This window comes from Mirounga leonina, unplaced genomic scaffold (assembly GCF_011800145.1).
Source record: "Mirounga leonina isolate KUSES-001 unplaced genomic scaffold, KU_Mleo_1.0 Mir_174, whole genome shotgun sequence".
NCBI lineage: Eukaryota > Metazoa > Chordata > Mammalia > Carnivora > Phocidae > Mirounga > Mirounga leonina.
The window spans coordinates 74825032-74840789 of record NW_023270451.1 but is presented as its reverse complement, the minus strand read 5'-3'; the positions used below and the strand labels follow the sequence as shown (position 1 = coordinate 74840789).

General features: G+C 39.1%; 1 protein-coding gene across 1 annotated transcript in view; it reads left to right on the top strand.

Annotated features, from left to right (window-relative positions):
- DGKI (diacylglycerol kinase iota) overlaps positions 1–15758 on the top strand; it is a 428452-nt gene that overhangs the window by 277000 nt on the left and 135694 nt on the right. Inside the window, exon 20 of the mRNA XM_035021183.1 lies at positions 12493–12692. Coding sequence (XP_034877074.1) covers positions 12493–12692 — 200 coding nt within the window. The remainder of the gene's footprint in view (positions 1–12492; positions 12693–15758) is intronic.

The window sequence follows — 15758 nt, the reverse complement described above, 5'->3', positions numbered from 1 at the left end:
TCTTGAATTCTGCCCTCGTGATCCAGTAGTTGTTTATCTCTCTTTTTCTCAGCTTCTTTATTTTCCATCATTTGGTCTTCTATATCACTAATTCTCTCTTCTTCCTCATTTATCCTAGCAGTTAGAGCCTCCATTTTTGATTGCACCTCATTAATAGCCTTTTTGATTTTGACTTGGTTAGATTTTAGTTCTTTTATTTCTCCAGAAAGGGTTTCTCTAATAACTTCCATGCTTTTTACAAGCCCAGCTAGTATCTTTAAAATCATCATTCTGAACTCTAGTTCTGACATTGTACTAATGTCCATATTGAGTAGGTCCCTGGCAGTTGGTACTGCCTCTTGTTCTTTTTGTTGAGGTGGTTTTTTTGTCATTTTGTCCAGAGGAGAATAGATGAATGAGAGAACAAAATGCTAACAGGGTAACAACGTCCCCAGAAAATATACACTAAACAAATCAGAGAAGACCTGAAACTGGGGGAAAAGAAAGGGAAAGGAAAAAAAAAGATAAAAACAGAACAAAACAAAAAAAAACAGAATATGATTAAATATGATCAGTCTGTGCTTAGATCAGTGCCACACACTAGATTTTGGGTGTATTTTGGTCTGTTAGAAGAAGGTGCCTCCCAGAATTTTAAAGAAAGAAAAACTTATATATGTACAAAAATAAGGGTTAATATGATGAAGGGATGGACTATGACTCTAAAGATGAAAATTATAAAAGATTTTGTAAAAGGAATTATAAGAAGTTGGTTGAACAAAGAAAGAAGAGGATTTAAAAAAAAAAGGGAGAGAATGTGATCAGGCAGGAGACTAGCACAAAGCCATACACTAGAGATTTAGGGTATATTTTGATCTGTTAGAAGAAACTGTATTTCAAAATTTTAAAGAGAGAACAACTTATATATATATATGCCAAAAGTAAGGGTAACTACTATGAAGGGATAGCACATGACTCTAAAAATGAAAAATAAAAATGTTTTTTTAAAAAGGGATTGATAAGATGTTGGTTGAAAAAGGGAAAAAGAAAAATTAAAAAAAAAAGACACTTAAAAAAATTAACTTTGAAAGACTAAAGAATCATGGTAAAAAAGCCATGGATTCTATGTGCAGTATTCCCCTAGCGCTCGAGTTCTGCTGTTCTCATTGATAGTAAACTTGGTCTTGGCTGGCTGTTCTTGCTGATCTCCTGTTGCTGTGGTTTCCAAATGTCTTTGCTGGAGGTGGAATTGCCCCGCCCTTGCCGGGTCCAGGCTAAGTAATCTGCTCGGGTTTGCTCTCGGGAGCTTGTGTTCCCTGCAAGCTTTCCGTACAGCTTTGGAGGACGAGAGTGAAAATGGCAGCCTCCCAATCTCCGCCCCGGAGGAGCCGAGAACTCGGGGCCCCGCTCCTCAGTGAGCCCCCAGAGAAAAGCAGTCAATCACTCCCATCTCCCCGGTCTCCAGCCGCACTCCGTGCTCACCCGGCCTGTGACCGAGCATTTCTATCTCTGGCACCCGACCCCATGTGGAGTCTCCAAACCCAGCAGATCCCTGTGGTGCACTCCCACGCCGCTCCTCCCGGGGGAGGAAGGGGAGTCTCCCCGGATCTGCCGCTTGTTGGGTCCCTGCTGGAGGAGCAGTGGCCCGACTGTGCCCCAGATCACGGTTTATGGCAACCCCGAGCTGAGAGCCTGCGCCTCGGCTCCGTCTCTGCAGCCAGCTTCCCCGCTCCAATACCTGGGAACTCTGCCACACTCAGGCACCCCTGGTCTTCCTGTGACCCCGAGGGTCCTGAGACCACACTGTCCCATGAGGGTTCCACCCCCCACTTAGCCACCAGAGTGATGTCCCTCAGCAGAGCCGACTTCTAAAAGTTCCGATTTGGTGCTTCGCGGCTCTGTCACTTGCCAGAAGCGGCCGACGGACACCCACTCCCCCGCTGTCTATCCTCCCGAGTATCGCCTCAGATTCACTTCTCCTCACGTCCTACCTTCCAAAGAGTTGTTGCTATTCTTTTCTTCAATCTCCTGTTGAGTTCATAGGTGTTCAGAATGGTTTGATCCCTATCCAGTTGAATTCCTGGGACCAGACAAAATCCAGGTCTCCTACTCCTCTGCCATCTTGCTCCTATATCCATAAGGTCTCATTCTAAGGTACTGGGGGTTAGGACGGCAATATATCTCTTTGGGGGACACAATCCAACCTGGAACAAGGGGTTGTTGGAGGACTGGGATAAAAGGGTGTCAATACAGAGTGGAGGCTAGTGCCCGGAGTCCCTCTTGCCCAGCGCAGACTGAAACAAACCCCCTCAAGCAGGTTTTAGCTATGTATTTCAACTTATTATTGAATGATGAGGAAACGAATTAAAAATTATGCTTATCATCTTATCTGGTGTAAATCAGGCCACCTATCAGGTTATAAAATGAATTAAAAAATTAAAATCTCCTTGCAACCCATGGTTAGCACTTGGTTTGTGCTACACCTTATGCTTGAAGGTAAGAAGGTTGCATTTCTTGCTCTAAACAAACCAGAGCAGCTCTCTTCATCACTCATTCTGTGGATTCCTACTGACTTTTCCTCAATCACCTTGGGTTACTGAGATCAGAGAGAATAGCCTCTTGTGATTGTGGCAAATGTCCATCACCTGAGATGGCGATGCTGCTCATGAAATCTGCCCTCTCTGGGATGAAATGATTGTTAAGTGTCGAAGATTGGTCTGGAATTGATCTAATTTTCAGGTTGTAGCTCATGTCCTGCTCTTTTTCTCCAAAGATCTGTGTGCTAATTACAGGCAAAGACTCAGCTGAGAGCAAATGTAGGAATAAACTCAAGGATGCGTGCAAGGAAGAATTCTTGGAAGCAACCAAAAAAGGTTCAAATCTGGCCACATGTGTTTTACTCATTCATTTATTCATGGATTCAGTAACATTTATTGAATGTTTACCAGTGTGCCAGAGCTTCCTACTCCTGACTATGTGGCAGAAGACTGTCAGGGAATGTGGAAGAGAAGATGATCCTTCACCCAGGCTTGGACGGTGGGGGGCGGGGTAGAGGGGGAGCAAAGAGAATATTAGATTCTTCCGCATTGCTCTCAGGATCAAAATCGAAATGTAGGCCTGCAAGACTGAGTTTCTCTCTGGTTCTCTAAGCCTTTCCACTGCCCTCTTTGCTTTCTAGCTCAAGTAGCCTCTCAAGTCAAGCTTAGCTTGGAACATCTCTTGCTGCTTTTGTACCACAGGACCATTGCACATGCTTTTTCTCTCTAAAATGTTCTTTGACTCTCCATCTTCTATAACTTCTCAGCCCATATCTATGTCAGGTCCTTTTTAGAGTCTTGCTTGGGTTATTTTTGTTGACAATTGCACAGTGTCTGGACATGAAAGAGATAGCAGACTGACACTGAATAACTGGAGGAGAGTTTGTGGAGGGACTTGACAAATAGTGAACTAGGTTTATGAGAAGGAATGATGGATGGTGGTGTATTCCTGAGCTGAAGGTGCAGAGGTAACGAAGCAGTCACCTGCACCAGAAGAAGGACTGTTTGGGAAGGACCACCTGATAGGGGTAGTGTTTGCTAAGTGGAAGCAGTGAGCCAGTGCCAACCCGTCAGGGAGGGAGCCAGAGCCCTAGATATAGATACCTTACTCTTCTTGGCCCAATAGATCTTCCACTGGTGCCTCCCTCTGGAGAAGTCTAACCAGAAGCCAGGGTACAAGCAGCTACTGATATAGCCTGAGTGGGTCAGGCTCACAGGGCAAGAAGGAGGGCAGGAAAGGATGGAGTGCCAGCCAGGAGTGGCAGGTGGTGGGTACCCATCACTCCAGTGTGTGTCTTCCACACAGCAAAGACTGATACATGTAGTTGGCTTGAGCAAATGTGGCAGAGTGAATGCATTTTGCCAGGAGAAGAAGAGTGGGATTGGGCATTCTATAGAAAGAGAAATTTACATACTCTCAGCAGTATGAGGGATCCTAGTCCTCTGTGGGAACTGTAATTCATTTTATGGAGGTGAAAAGTGAGAGTGGTAGGCAAGGACCAGATCATGGAGTGATTACAGGATTCATCTAGAGGTTTTGACTTTATTCCAAGGTCACTGGGGAATTAGTAAAGTGTGCTTTTAAGTAAGTATTTATTATGGGGAAAGTCCAATATAAAAATAGACAATAGATTGAACCCTCATGTGTCGTTACCTAGCTTCTATAATGTTCAACTCATGGGCAATCTTCTATCTGTCCCCACCTATGACCACATCCCTTATATTAATGTGAAGCATATCTCTGGCATTTTATCAGTTACTTGTAAATATTTCTGAATGTGTTTTTAAAAGATAAGACTTCTTTTATGAACACAGCTATATGCCTTATATCTGAAAAAATTAAGACAGTAGCATCTGAATATTACTGTTTACTGAGTGCTCAAATTTCCAGTTGTCTTGCAAATGTCCTTTGTTTTCTTGTGCTCTGTGAGTTTGAACCAGGATCCAAGTAAAATTTATTCATTGTAATTGATTAATGTGACTCTTATGTATCTATAGGTTTCTGTCCATCTCTTTAACTTCATTTATTTATTGAAGAAACCAGGTTATTCATCCTGTAGTTTCCCTGTGTTTGAATTGTGCTGATAATATTCCGGAAGTGTCAATTAACATGCTCTTCTTTCTTGCTGTTTCCTTTAAGTTGATAGTTGGATGTAGATACAACACTTCCGTCTCCCCAGCCCCCCCAAATCTACTCTGTGAGTAGTGTTTTCTTCTTCCAAAAGAGGATAGGTAATATCTAGTTGTGTCTCTTTTTTGACTAATAGTCCCTGATAAGCATTGTCTGGATCCAGTGATCATTAGAGGTTGGCAGAGTAGTGATATTCTAATTCTATCCTTTTTCATTGATTAACTGGGGTATTTCTATAAAGAGTAATTTCACCTATTATTTGGCTACTTGGTTACATAATTGGTATAGGGAAAGCAGGATAACAGATTATTTTTATTTATATGTTTTCAAAATAAGTAATTCAATAGCATCTTCTGATGGTGATCGTTGGTTTAAATGGATTTGAGTTTGTTGGACACTTGCCATTCTAAGTTTGGGTCTCTGTACCCTCCCCTCGAATCTGGGTGGGCTTACAAATACTTGGCAAGTCTGGTACAGTGGAAGTGACCCTGGGTAACTTGGGGTTCTGGATTATGAAAGGCCATGCAGCCTATGGGCAATACAGGTCATACTGATGGTCTCTAATTAATAGGAATTTTATAAATTCCAGGTAATATTTATAATTTAAAATGTCTCCCTGCTTTCATTCATTTAGCGTCAGTCAAAAATATTTATTGAACATTTATTGAACCCACAAATACTTATTGAATTCAGAAATGGCACTCTGCTACATAAAACAGTTATGAAATGGACCCAGAGACAAGCCCTGTCCTCAGGGTGCCCACAGTTTAGTGTTATGGGAGGATGTGAAAAACACAAGCAATTGTGGTCTGGCATCATAAATTCTAGGAGAAAGGCATGTGTGGAGATAGGAAGAAGAATTGAAACCAAACAGTATTTATAAAATGGGGAAATTAGCAAAAATTACGCAGAAGAGTCAGGAGTGCTTACAGATGCAATTGTGAGCGTCCGTTCTGTGGGAGACTCGCCTGAGAGAGCATGGTATCCTAGAGCACTCATGGTGGCTCAGTGATGACACAGATGGGGAAGAAAGACACTGGTGTGGAGAAAGGAGAGGACAGGAACAGTTTTTTGTAACTGTGAAGCAGGAAGGTTGGCAGAGATGGAATGAGACAGAATCAGAATGGTGGTTTAGAAAGATTGCCTGGATGTCTGGGTGGAAGGTGACCAGAATCTCTCCTGCTGGAGGCCCAGAGACAAAGCAAGTCCAGGTGCAGAAATGAGGAGGCCTGGAATCTGGGGAAGAAAGTGGTAATAAAGGTAGGGGGATAGGAAACTTCAAGAGTTATTCAGACACGGTGACTTATTTTGAAGGGTGAAAAAGGAGTAGGGCGCCTGGGTGGCTCATTTGGTTAAGCGACTGCCTTCGGCTCAGGTCATGATCCTGGAGTCCCGGGATCGAGTCCCGCATTGGGCTCCCTGCTCAGCAGGGAGTCTGCTTCTCCCTCTGGCCCTCCCCCGTCTCATGTGCTCTCATTCTCTCTCAAATAAATAAATAAAATTAAAAAAAAAAAAAAGAAAAGAAAAAGGAGTATACATGAATCCTGGCTGGCCAGCAGAGGCCATTAGGTAAATGGTGAATACGTTAGAGATGGGGGGAATATAAAAGAAAGATAATATTGCCAAAAAATGAATTGTGGTTTTTTTTACCATATTTTAAATTTTTATTTTAATTCCAGTCTAGTTAATATACAGTGTTGTTAGTTTCAGATGGACAATATAGTGATTTAACAGTTCTATATATTGTGATTTAACAGGTCTGTATATTGTGATATATAGATATATAGTGATTTAACAGGTCTATATATTACCCAGTGCTCAATTTATGTAAGTTAAATTTGAAACTCCTGTAAGGCATCTAGGGAGATAGAGGCAACTTGAAATACATGTTTAGAGCTCACGGGATCCTTCCAGGTTGGGAGAGAGGGTTTTGGGGGTCTATCAGATCTCCTTCTCTCCCGTCCCATCATTGGTAGGAAAAGGAAAAGAGTAATAGTTGATGGAGGCTGGTGAAGAGAAAATGGAATACTAAAATTATGTCAATTATTTTTTCTCTTTATATATGAATCATGTAAAAATGCATAGCACCTAGCATCAAATGTGGATCTCAGATTCTAATAACTTTAGATTGCTTCCAAGATTAAAAAAAATTCTACTTCAAGAAAGCAGAGTTAAATGTAGTGTATACTGCACAGTTTTGAACGTCCTATGCTCTCTGAAGAATATGGGCATTCTTTCTCTATTTTCATTCACATCTTACCTGACTGCTCATATAACAGTACACTATTGTTCTAGAAGAAAGAATTTCATTTCCAGGACTTGGGTTTCGTGTTTCTTGAAACTAGACTCTTTATCTTTTGATTGCAAATTTCAAAATAGTAGTCTTCAATTCATTTCCCTGGTTGAAATGCATTCCTACAAATTAAGATGATTCTTCGCTGGGTGCTTGGTAACCTGATTACCTTTTTTTTTTTTTTTTAAGATTTTGTTTATTTATTTTAGAGAGAGTGTGTGAGCAAGTGGGGTGAGGGGCAGAGGGGGAGGGAGAGGAAGAAGGAGAAAAAATCTGAAGCAGACTCTGCTGAGGACAAGCCTGACAGGGGCTCACGGGCTCAATCTCACCACCATGAGATCATGACCTGAGCCGAAACCAAGAATCAGGCACTTAACCAACTGAGCCACCCAGGCGCCCCCTGATTACCTTTTTGGATTCTATGCAGACCATAATGAGACACTGTAATTTGTATTTATTTCTGCCACAATTTTTTGCCTTCATGGTTTTGAAGGTCTTTTCATGTTGAGTCTGTTTCTAAGTAATCTAAAACTCTTTAAGACAGTCCAAAGCATTATACAGATTGAGGCATTGGTCACCAAATTTGCTATGCAGTATGAAATCCAGAGATTTCAGTCTCCTAAACTTTAAAGAAAGTAGAGCCAGTTTTCTTTATGTTAATTGAAGTTAAAATATGTAAGCTCTTTTATATTTATGAATTAGAAAAGCTAAATGTTATTTGGTGAGAAAAATCACATGGAGAAATTCCCAGGGCTGAGGTTTTATACATACCAGAGAGTATATTCCTTATTTTTTTAGGAAAAAATATTAAATGTGTGCTTATTTTGATAGTACACATAAGAACTAAAAGTAAAATGATCTGTAACTATTTATATTTTGATGTGTTTTCTTCCAATTGCTTTATTTCTGTTTTTAAACATATAGGAACTCATAAGTAAAACCCATAGCACAAATGGCTGACTATTCTTTCATATATAAATATCTCAATTTATGTAATAATTATTCCTTCATGAACAGCTTCCTTTATGAAATGTTGAGGTTTTTGGATGTTTGGTGGTGTAAATAATCCTGTAATAATTGCTCATAAACCTCTGTTCATATTTCAAAATACTTTCCGATGACATATCCCCACAGAAGAAATTACTCTCAATGACATAAATATTTTAAAACCTCTTAATAACAGTTATAAAACTGCTTTCTAGAAATTTTGTTCTGTTTACTTGCCCAATAGCAATGTACATGAATACCTGTTAAGAAGTAATATCCCACAGGTGCTGGAAATGTGTTCACAGATAGAAACAAAAAGCTATTATATTACACCTGATGAAACAGAAGGAGAGATGAGAATAAAATTTCATCCCTAAAAAGAAAGAAAGAAATCATGCCTGTTTTGTCCATCCCATGATGTCCTCTTAAACAGCAAAAAATGAGAGTAAGGACACATTGTTGTTCAACTTTATTGTTACCTTGTGTGGCTTTTTGTTTTTTTGAAGTGTGTTTTTTGCATATTTTAATAGGTTGTTTATCTTTTATTGTTGAATTTCAGGAGTTATTTATATATTCCGAATACAAGTCTTTTGACAGATATATTTAGTGCAAATATATTCTCCGTCTATTCTGATCTTTTTATTTTCTTAGTGTTTGTTTTGACAAGCAGAACTTTAAACATTCTTCTGAATTCCAATTGTATGAGGAAGGCTTATTTCATGTGAGGGCTTTCTGTGCCCTTCTTAAGAAACCTTGCTCATTCCAAGAAAGGTTGGGAAAATATTCTCCTGTGTTTGATTTTTGAAGATTTATAGTTTTAGCTTTTGTGTATAAGTATTTAATTCAGCCCAAATTAATTTATGTGCATTGTGAAGTACATAGCAAGATTCATTTTTAAAAAATACATTTATCCCATTTTTTCCCAGCATTATTTGTTGAGTAGACTTTGCTATAGAATTACCTTAGTGCCTTTGCCCTTCGATTGTATGTGGTTCTATTTCTGGACTCTATCCTGTTTCATTGATTTATTTCTTTATCCTTATGGCAGTACCACACTGTTTTGATTACTATAGCTTCATAGTAAGTCTTCAAACTGGTAATATGAATCATTCCACTTTGCCCTTCTAAGAATGTTTTGGTTATTCTGTCTTTTGCATTTGTATATAAATTTTAGAATCAGTTTGACTGTGTTGACAAAAAAAAACCAAACTGCTAGGATTTTAATTGGGATTGCTTTGAATCTATAGATTAGGGAGAATTGACCTAGTAACAGTATTTAGTGTTCCAATCTACAAATATATCTTTCTCCATTTAGCTGTTCTTTCACTTCTCTTAGCAAAGTTTTATAGTTTTATAGTTTCAGCATGGTTTTCAGGTTCTTGCATACCCTTTGCTGATTTTGTTCCTAAGCATTCTATGTTTTCTTCTCCGCTCCCACCAACCCAGGATCGTCCATCATTCCCATCTGACGGCAAGTAGAATAAGGACTTGAGTGGTAAGAAAGAGGATGAGGCATGGAGGAAGATGGAGACAAGTATAGTGTGGAAAGACACAGGATCTCAAGCCACACCTGTGACATGAAGGAAAGTTGTTGTGGTCTGGGCAACAGGGCAGTAAATGGCAGTACTTAGTTCAGGGGATGTCTTTGTTTTTCTATCGGGGCCCATGCTATCAGAAAGGCAATATTTGAAATTTTCACAAGAGTAATAGATCCTAGATTGAACAGATAATTGAATCTCTGTCACTAATAAATCACCATATTATTACCAGTAAATGATTCCTTCTAGCAAATCACGGGGTTATTTGTGGTTAAGCCTAGACCACCCTGAGTGATGAAAAATAAGTATTTCTAATGAGCATTTTAAAAATTACCTTTACTCTAACTTGTTCCAAAAATACTGTGGCTATGCTAGCAATAATAGAACTGTCTTTACCCTGAAAAGCTATTTACCGTAATTCCTCTTGTGCCTGCGCAGTGATCTTGGATTGATTTTGAAATGCCAATGGGACAGCTGTTTACATGTTTGTGGTATTGCTGTTGCTGTATTTTTGAGGCTGGGAAGATGACTTAAAAGTGCTCTACAGTACCGTGTATACCTTCTCATACCAAGGGGTTGGAAAGTATTTAAAACAGTTTTCAGTTCTGTTAAACTCCAAGGAAGAAGTTCTTGCCTGGCAGGTTCTGCATTTTTATTTGTGATTGGGCCTAGTCAAAGGTGGCTGAGGGGGAGAAGAAGAAGTGGTATTTCTAGAACAGTGGATGAAGGGATAGAGTTCTCAGCTGAGAAGAACTTGCAGGCAAGGGAAATATATTAGAAAAGTTCTGGACATGAGATGGTGGCTCTAATCTAATTGATTTAAGTGGATCATTTGAGTACAGCCAAGAAAAACTTTCAGCTGAATAACAAAGGATCGGGGAGTAGGCCAAAAAGAATTTTAGTAAATTCTCACTGCATTCTCCTCTGCTTTCTTGTTCTTCCAACTAACTGAATAAAATTGTATGTAAAGCACACAACGGAATGCTTTTAACATTACAGGTGTTCAATAAGTAGTTCTTCTCAGTTTTTATTCTGTTTTCTTTCTGTCCTTTTTGTCCCTTTGTGTTTCTTTTCTCTTTGCATTTATAGATAATCAAGTTTCTTTTGTTCAAATTAATGCAAGTACAAAAAAAGAAATTCAACGCCTCAGATAAATATAAATATCTGGCAACCAAATAAGGCGAGGTTGACTTCACAAATATCGGTTAACAAAGTTTATTCCTCATTCATGGAAACGAGACATATGGAAACAGGTTGATAGTATGTTTTAATCTTTTAGATTTTGAGCAAGTTACAATTTGACTCCTTTTTTTATATTTATTATAAGCTAATTAATAACTCAAAATACATAATATAACCTTACTGAAAAATTATTTAGCAGTATCTATTCAAGTTAATTATAATCTCAGCTTAATGGCATAGCAATTCTTCTCATTGTATGTACCCAAGAGAGTATCTACCAAGAGATATTTATAAGAAAGTTTACATCAAGAGTAGCTACAAACTGGAAACAACCAAATGTTTACCAGCAGAAGAGCAAATAAATATATTTTGCTATATAGTACTTAAAAATAATGATGAACAAAAGATGTCAGACACAAAAGAGTCATCTACTATGGTTTGTATGAAGTTCAAGTTCAAACAAATTGAATCTATGGTGATAGGAGTGAGAGTATTGGCTGCTAACTGGTTTGTGGGAGGAGTATGAAAAGATTGGGAAGGAGCACGTGGAAAACTATAAATTATCCAAAGCTTGATCTGGATGGTGATTCACATATGTATATAAAGACACTCATCAAGTTGTAGAATTTGTGTACTCTTTTATAACCAAACATGTATGATTTCCATTCATCCCTAAAAGGTAAATGATACTAAATGTGTAATAACATACACAACATAAAAATATATAGTGTATAATTTAACATATATAAATATATATGTGGGCATATAAATATATTTTTTAACTAATGCAGTAAAGTTATGTTAATTTGTTGTCCTTAACAACGGGCTTTTCATTTTATTTAATTAATTAATTTATTAATTTTTTTGTAGTGACATTTTATTTATTTTTTTATTCTTATGTTAATCCCCATACATTACATCATTAGTTTTAGATGAAGTGTTCCATGATTCATTGTTTGTGCATAACACCCAGTGCTCCATGCAGAATGTGCCCTCCTCAATACCCATCACCAGGCTAACCCATCCTCCCACCCCCCTCCCCTCTAGAACCCTCGGTTTGTTTTTCAGAGTCCATCGTCTCTCATGGTTCGTCCGAGCTTTTCATTTTAGATTGACTTTTCCATTTTGTGGCCACCGTGGTGAATTGAGCTCTGTGTTTGATTTTGATCCTTTGCTTTGCTTTTCATAATGTTTGTAATTGAGTAATTAATATTATTTTGCATTTCATTGATCTTATACAGATTAGAAGTAGCTTGAGGAGGTTTTTGGTAAAAAGGAAAAACCTGCCCAAGTTTGAAAATTAACCAAGGGTGGGCTCCAATTTAAATATGAATATATTTAATATATAATATATAGTTACATATTATAGCATGTATGTACATAAGATGTATGTTATATATACATATCTATGTTGTGTAACTATATTATGTATTTATATTTAAATAATATATATTATAATATTTATATTTAAATTAGTACAAAAGCTGCCTTAAACTGTGCTTTATATCTTTTATAGTCTTTTTTTCTCCTTATATTGGTTATTCAATGGGAATAAATCGCACAGAAAACAACTTCTGTATTAAAGTAATCTGATTAAATTAAGACTGAAAATACGTAACACTGAAAATTAGCTATCGAGAATTTTTGGTCAAGCTCATCAAAAGTTGAGAAATTTTAATTTATTTTTGTTAAGGTGATTTACCCAAGGTTTCCCATTCTACTCCTGGCTAGCAAGTTTCACTATGTTTATCAATGGCCTTTGGGTTATTCAGAGTGCACTTGGGGGTTCTAGCTTTCCTGACTCTTAAGAACTAACTTCCAGCTTCCTTTGGACTCTTGAATTCACAGGCTGCCCTGCAAGTTGGGGGCCACGGGGAAAGGCTACACCAGTGTCGGGAGGTCATGCTGCTCACTTACAAATCCATCCCCATGCAAGTGGATGGGGAGCCCTGTAGGTTGGCCCCAGCTATGATTCGGATCTCCTTGAGGAATCAAGCCAACATGGTACAGAAGAGCAAGAGGAGAACATCCATGCCTTTACTCAATGAGTGAGTCTGCCCCTTGCCTACCTTTGTGAACACAAAGACCATGAAGAGAACACCAAGCATGTGCATGGTCTAGGGGCCTTACTGTGTTAAGAAAGGAACAAAGTCCAAGAAACAGGAGTTCCTTGGTCTCTCTGACGTCCTTTTTTTCATGTTTATTACACAGTAACCACACTCTTCTTTTAGAAATAACTACTGTATCGTATACGAGATAGATAACTCTTCTTCATTGACCACTTTGGTCTATATTTATTGGAAACAACAGAAAATCATTAAGAGTGATTCTAGGGTCATAAAATGCATCAAGATAAATATGTTCTGTTTTGTTTTAAGACGGCATGCTATTGGCCTCCTTTTTACCCAGGTCACTTGGAGAGTGTTGGTTTCCCCAATAGCAGGAGGTTGGCAGAGCTGGATGTTCGGAGCTCACCTCTCTCCACGTTGCATCCCCTTCTGCCTGTTAGTGAGTTATCACTTTCCTGATGCCCCCATATTGGGGTCCCATGGACCCTGGTGCTTCAACTCAATTTTGCCATTCTGAGTGGCATCCTATTGTCTAGATACAACCTAGCTCACTACTGAATATCTAAATAAGATGTATCCCTCTTGGATCCTTTCTTTTCTTAGGTGTTTTGATGAACTGATTTGAGATAAGGAGATAATAACTAGATATTCAGAGTGTATATTCTTTGTAGCACCCCTTCATCTAATTTTTTTAATGGAGATGTCTGTCCGGGGTTGGAGAAAGGGATGGAGAAGAATGGGGATTTGGGGCCTCTTTTTGAGTATCTTCTATATATAATGCCCAAATGCCTGGTCTAACTCAAGATAGGGCCATTTCTGGGCTCAGCCTCGGGTCATTATTCTGTCACAGCGAGGGACCCTCCAAGGTGCTACTCCTGTTTGTGGCCTGTGGTGCATGGTTACTGATATGTCCTGAATGGCTGGCTTCCTGCGGTGCCTGTGAAGCAGGGCATGCTTTGCCACGTATTTATGGAGTCACTGTGACAATCGACAGAAGTGCCTAGAATAAACCAGTGACAGAGGTGCCGTAGCTCGCTGCCAGAACCTAACTTCACCTCTCTTTCTGAGATGGCATATGTTGAGGAATAGCATTAGACAGGGCTCTTAAAGTGTTTGCATTTTTGGCATCCACTTCTAAGTCTGAAGCTGGCGTGAGAGGTCCTCTCTCCTCTGCTTCCTCCTTTCCTAGAGTCTCTCTGGACATCAGAGTCACTCAGCACTTTCCCCAGATCATTATCCAGGCAGCTTGTTCAGTTGTATTCCTTATTTTGTTTACATTTTGCAGCTAGTGAAACTCCTGGCTCATTCCCAATGGTTTTCTTTTCTCCTTGCCTCTAGCTTCTATTAGGCTAAATATACAGCTGGCAAGTTTGTATGTTAAAAAGGTAGGATGTCAACAACAGTATATGGTTGACCATATGCTCTCTAGAAATGTTAGTGTTAATCCATGAACCAGTGGTTGGGGAGAAAGCTCTGAACTAAATGAAAAGCTACCTTGGAGATAGTATGGTAGCTGAGGTTGTTTGGGGTCACTTGTGGATCATTAAGAAGCTATAATAAAACTAGAAGTTCTTAATATCTGCAGGCAAAGACCTCCCGTCCTCCTGCCTGGTGATGCTATATTTAATAACCTTACCAGACACGAAATTGTTTCCAGGTGCTTAGTTTCAAACAGCTCTTGCCCTTGAAGTGAGAAAGAGTTTGTATCTGCTTGGCAACTGTATTCTTTTTTTTTTTTAATTTTTTATTGTTATGTTAATCACCATACATTACATCATTAGTTTTTGATGTAGTGTTCCATGATTCATTGTCGGCAACTGTATTCTTGAGAATTCATTTGGGCCTTCTTCACATACAAAAACCAATACAAATAGTTGTTTTCTTTTCGTACTTAGACTACATATGGCAGATAGATGATGCGATGGCATAGATTTAGCTGCAGGGTGCTCGAGAAAACAGCCTCAACTCAAAAATAGTTCCTTCCCACCAGGGGGCAGTGGTGCGTCCACCTAAACAGCCTCTGGCCTCAGGAAACCTCTGAAGGACAATAATGTGCTTTTCAGTTCCCAAAAGGACACTTGTAAAACTTAGCAAAGATATTTATTACTACTGATGATGAATAACTATCAAAACACTATATTTTTTAGGAAATCAATACAGATAGCATATTTTCAGAGGAAAACCAAACACCCACTTATCTTGTCACGTGTGCTCATTACACCTCAATTGCTCTCCCTGACTGCTCTTTTTCACCCTCTGCAATTAGAGTTCTTCTTTCTCTTTTACTAGAAATCCTTGTTTTGAAATCTGACTTCTTCCACTGGATTTCCAGGTGGAGTTTCTAGTTTGAGGGTTGCCTGGCCATTAAGACCTTTCCACAAGTTTTCTTCAACCTTCTAAGTCCTCTAGGCTTTTCTGTTTCAGCCACGGTTGGGCCAAGTTCATTTTGCAGCCAAGGCAGAGAGATAATCGAAAGATATTTCTTTATTTCCTTCCTTCCTTCCTGTTTTCCTCCTTCATTCTCTCTCTCTCTCTTAGCAGTCCTTGTTTTCTGCAACTATCTGTTACTTCTGTTCCATTTGCCCATCTTCTTTCAGAAGAAAGAGAACTGGTTTAAAATGTCTGGAGAATTCATTTAGAAACCTCTGTGTGTGATGAGGATTGGGGGGTGGAGGGAGGGAGTTAACTGTGAATATTTGAGAATCAAGTACTGTGGTTCCCTAAACAACTGGCTTCCTTTTCCACTTGAGCGGTGGTGTTCCTCACAGGTTTGCCTTTCTCTGGGAGATCACATCTGTACGTGAGATTTCATCTATGACTGATAAGGGAATAAATTTCACATTTGTGTCTTCTATCCCAGCGTTCCTTCTAAAAGCCAGAGACTCATATCCGGATATCTCAGCTGACATCTTTACCTGGATACCCCCTAGCAACCTCAGACTGCAGGCTGAAAATGGGCTTGTTAACTCTGCTCCCTTTGCTTTCTCTGCTTATCAGTCAGTGAGCCCTCCTCATCCACATTTGTCTACATGGAACCATCTACCC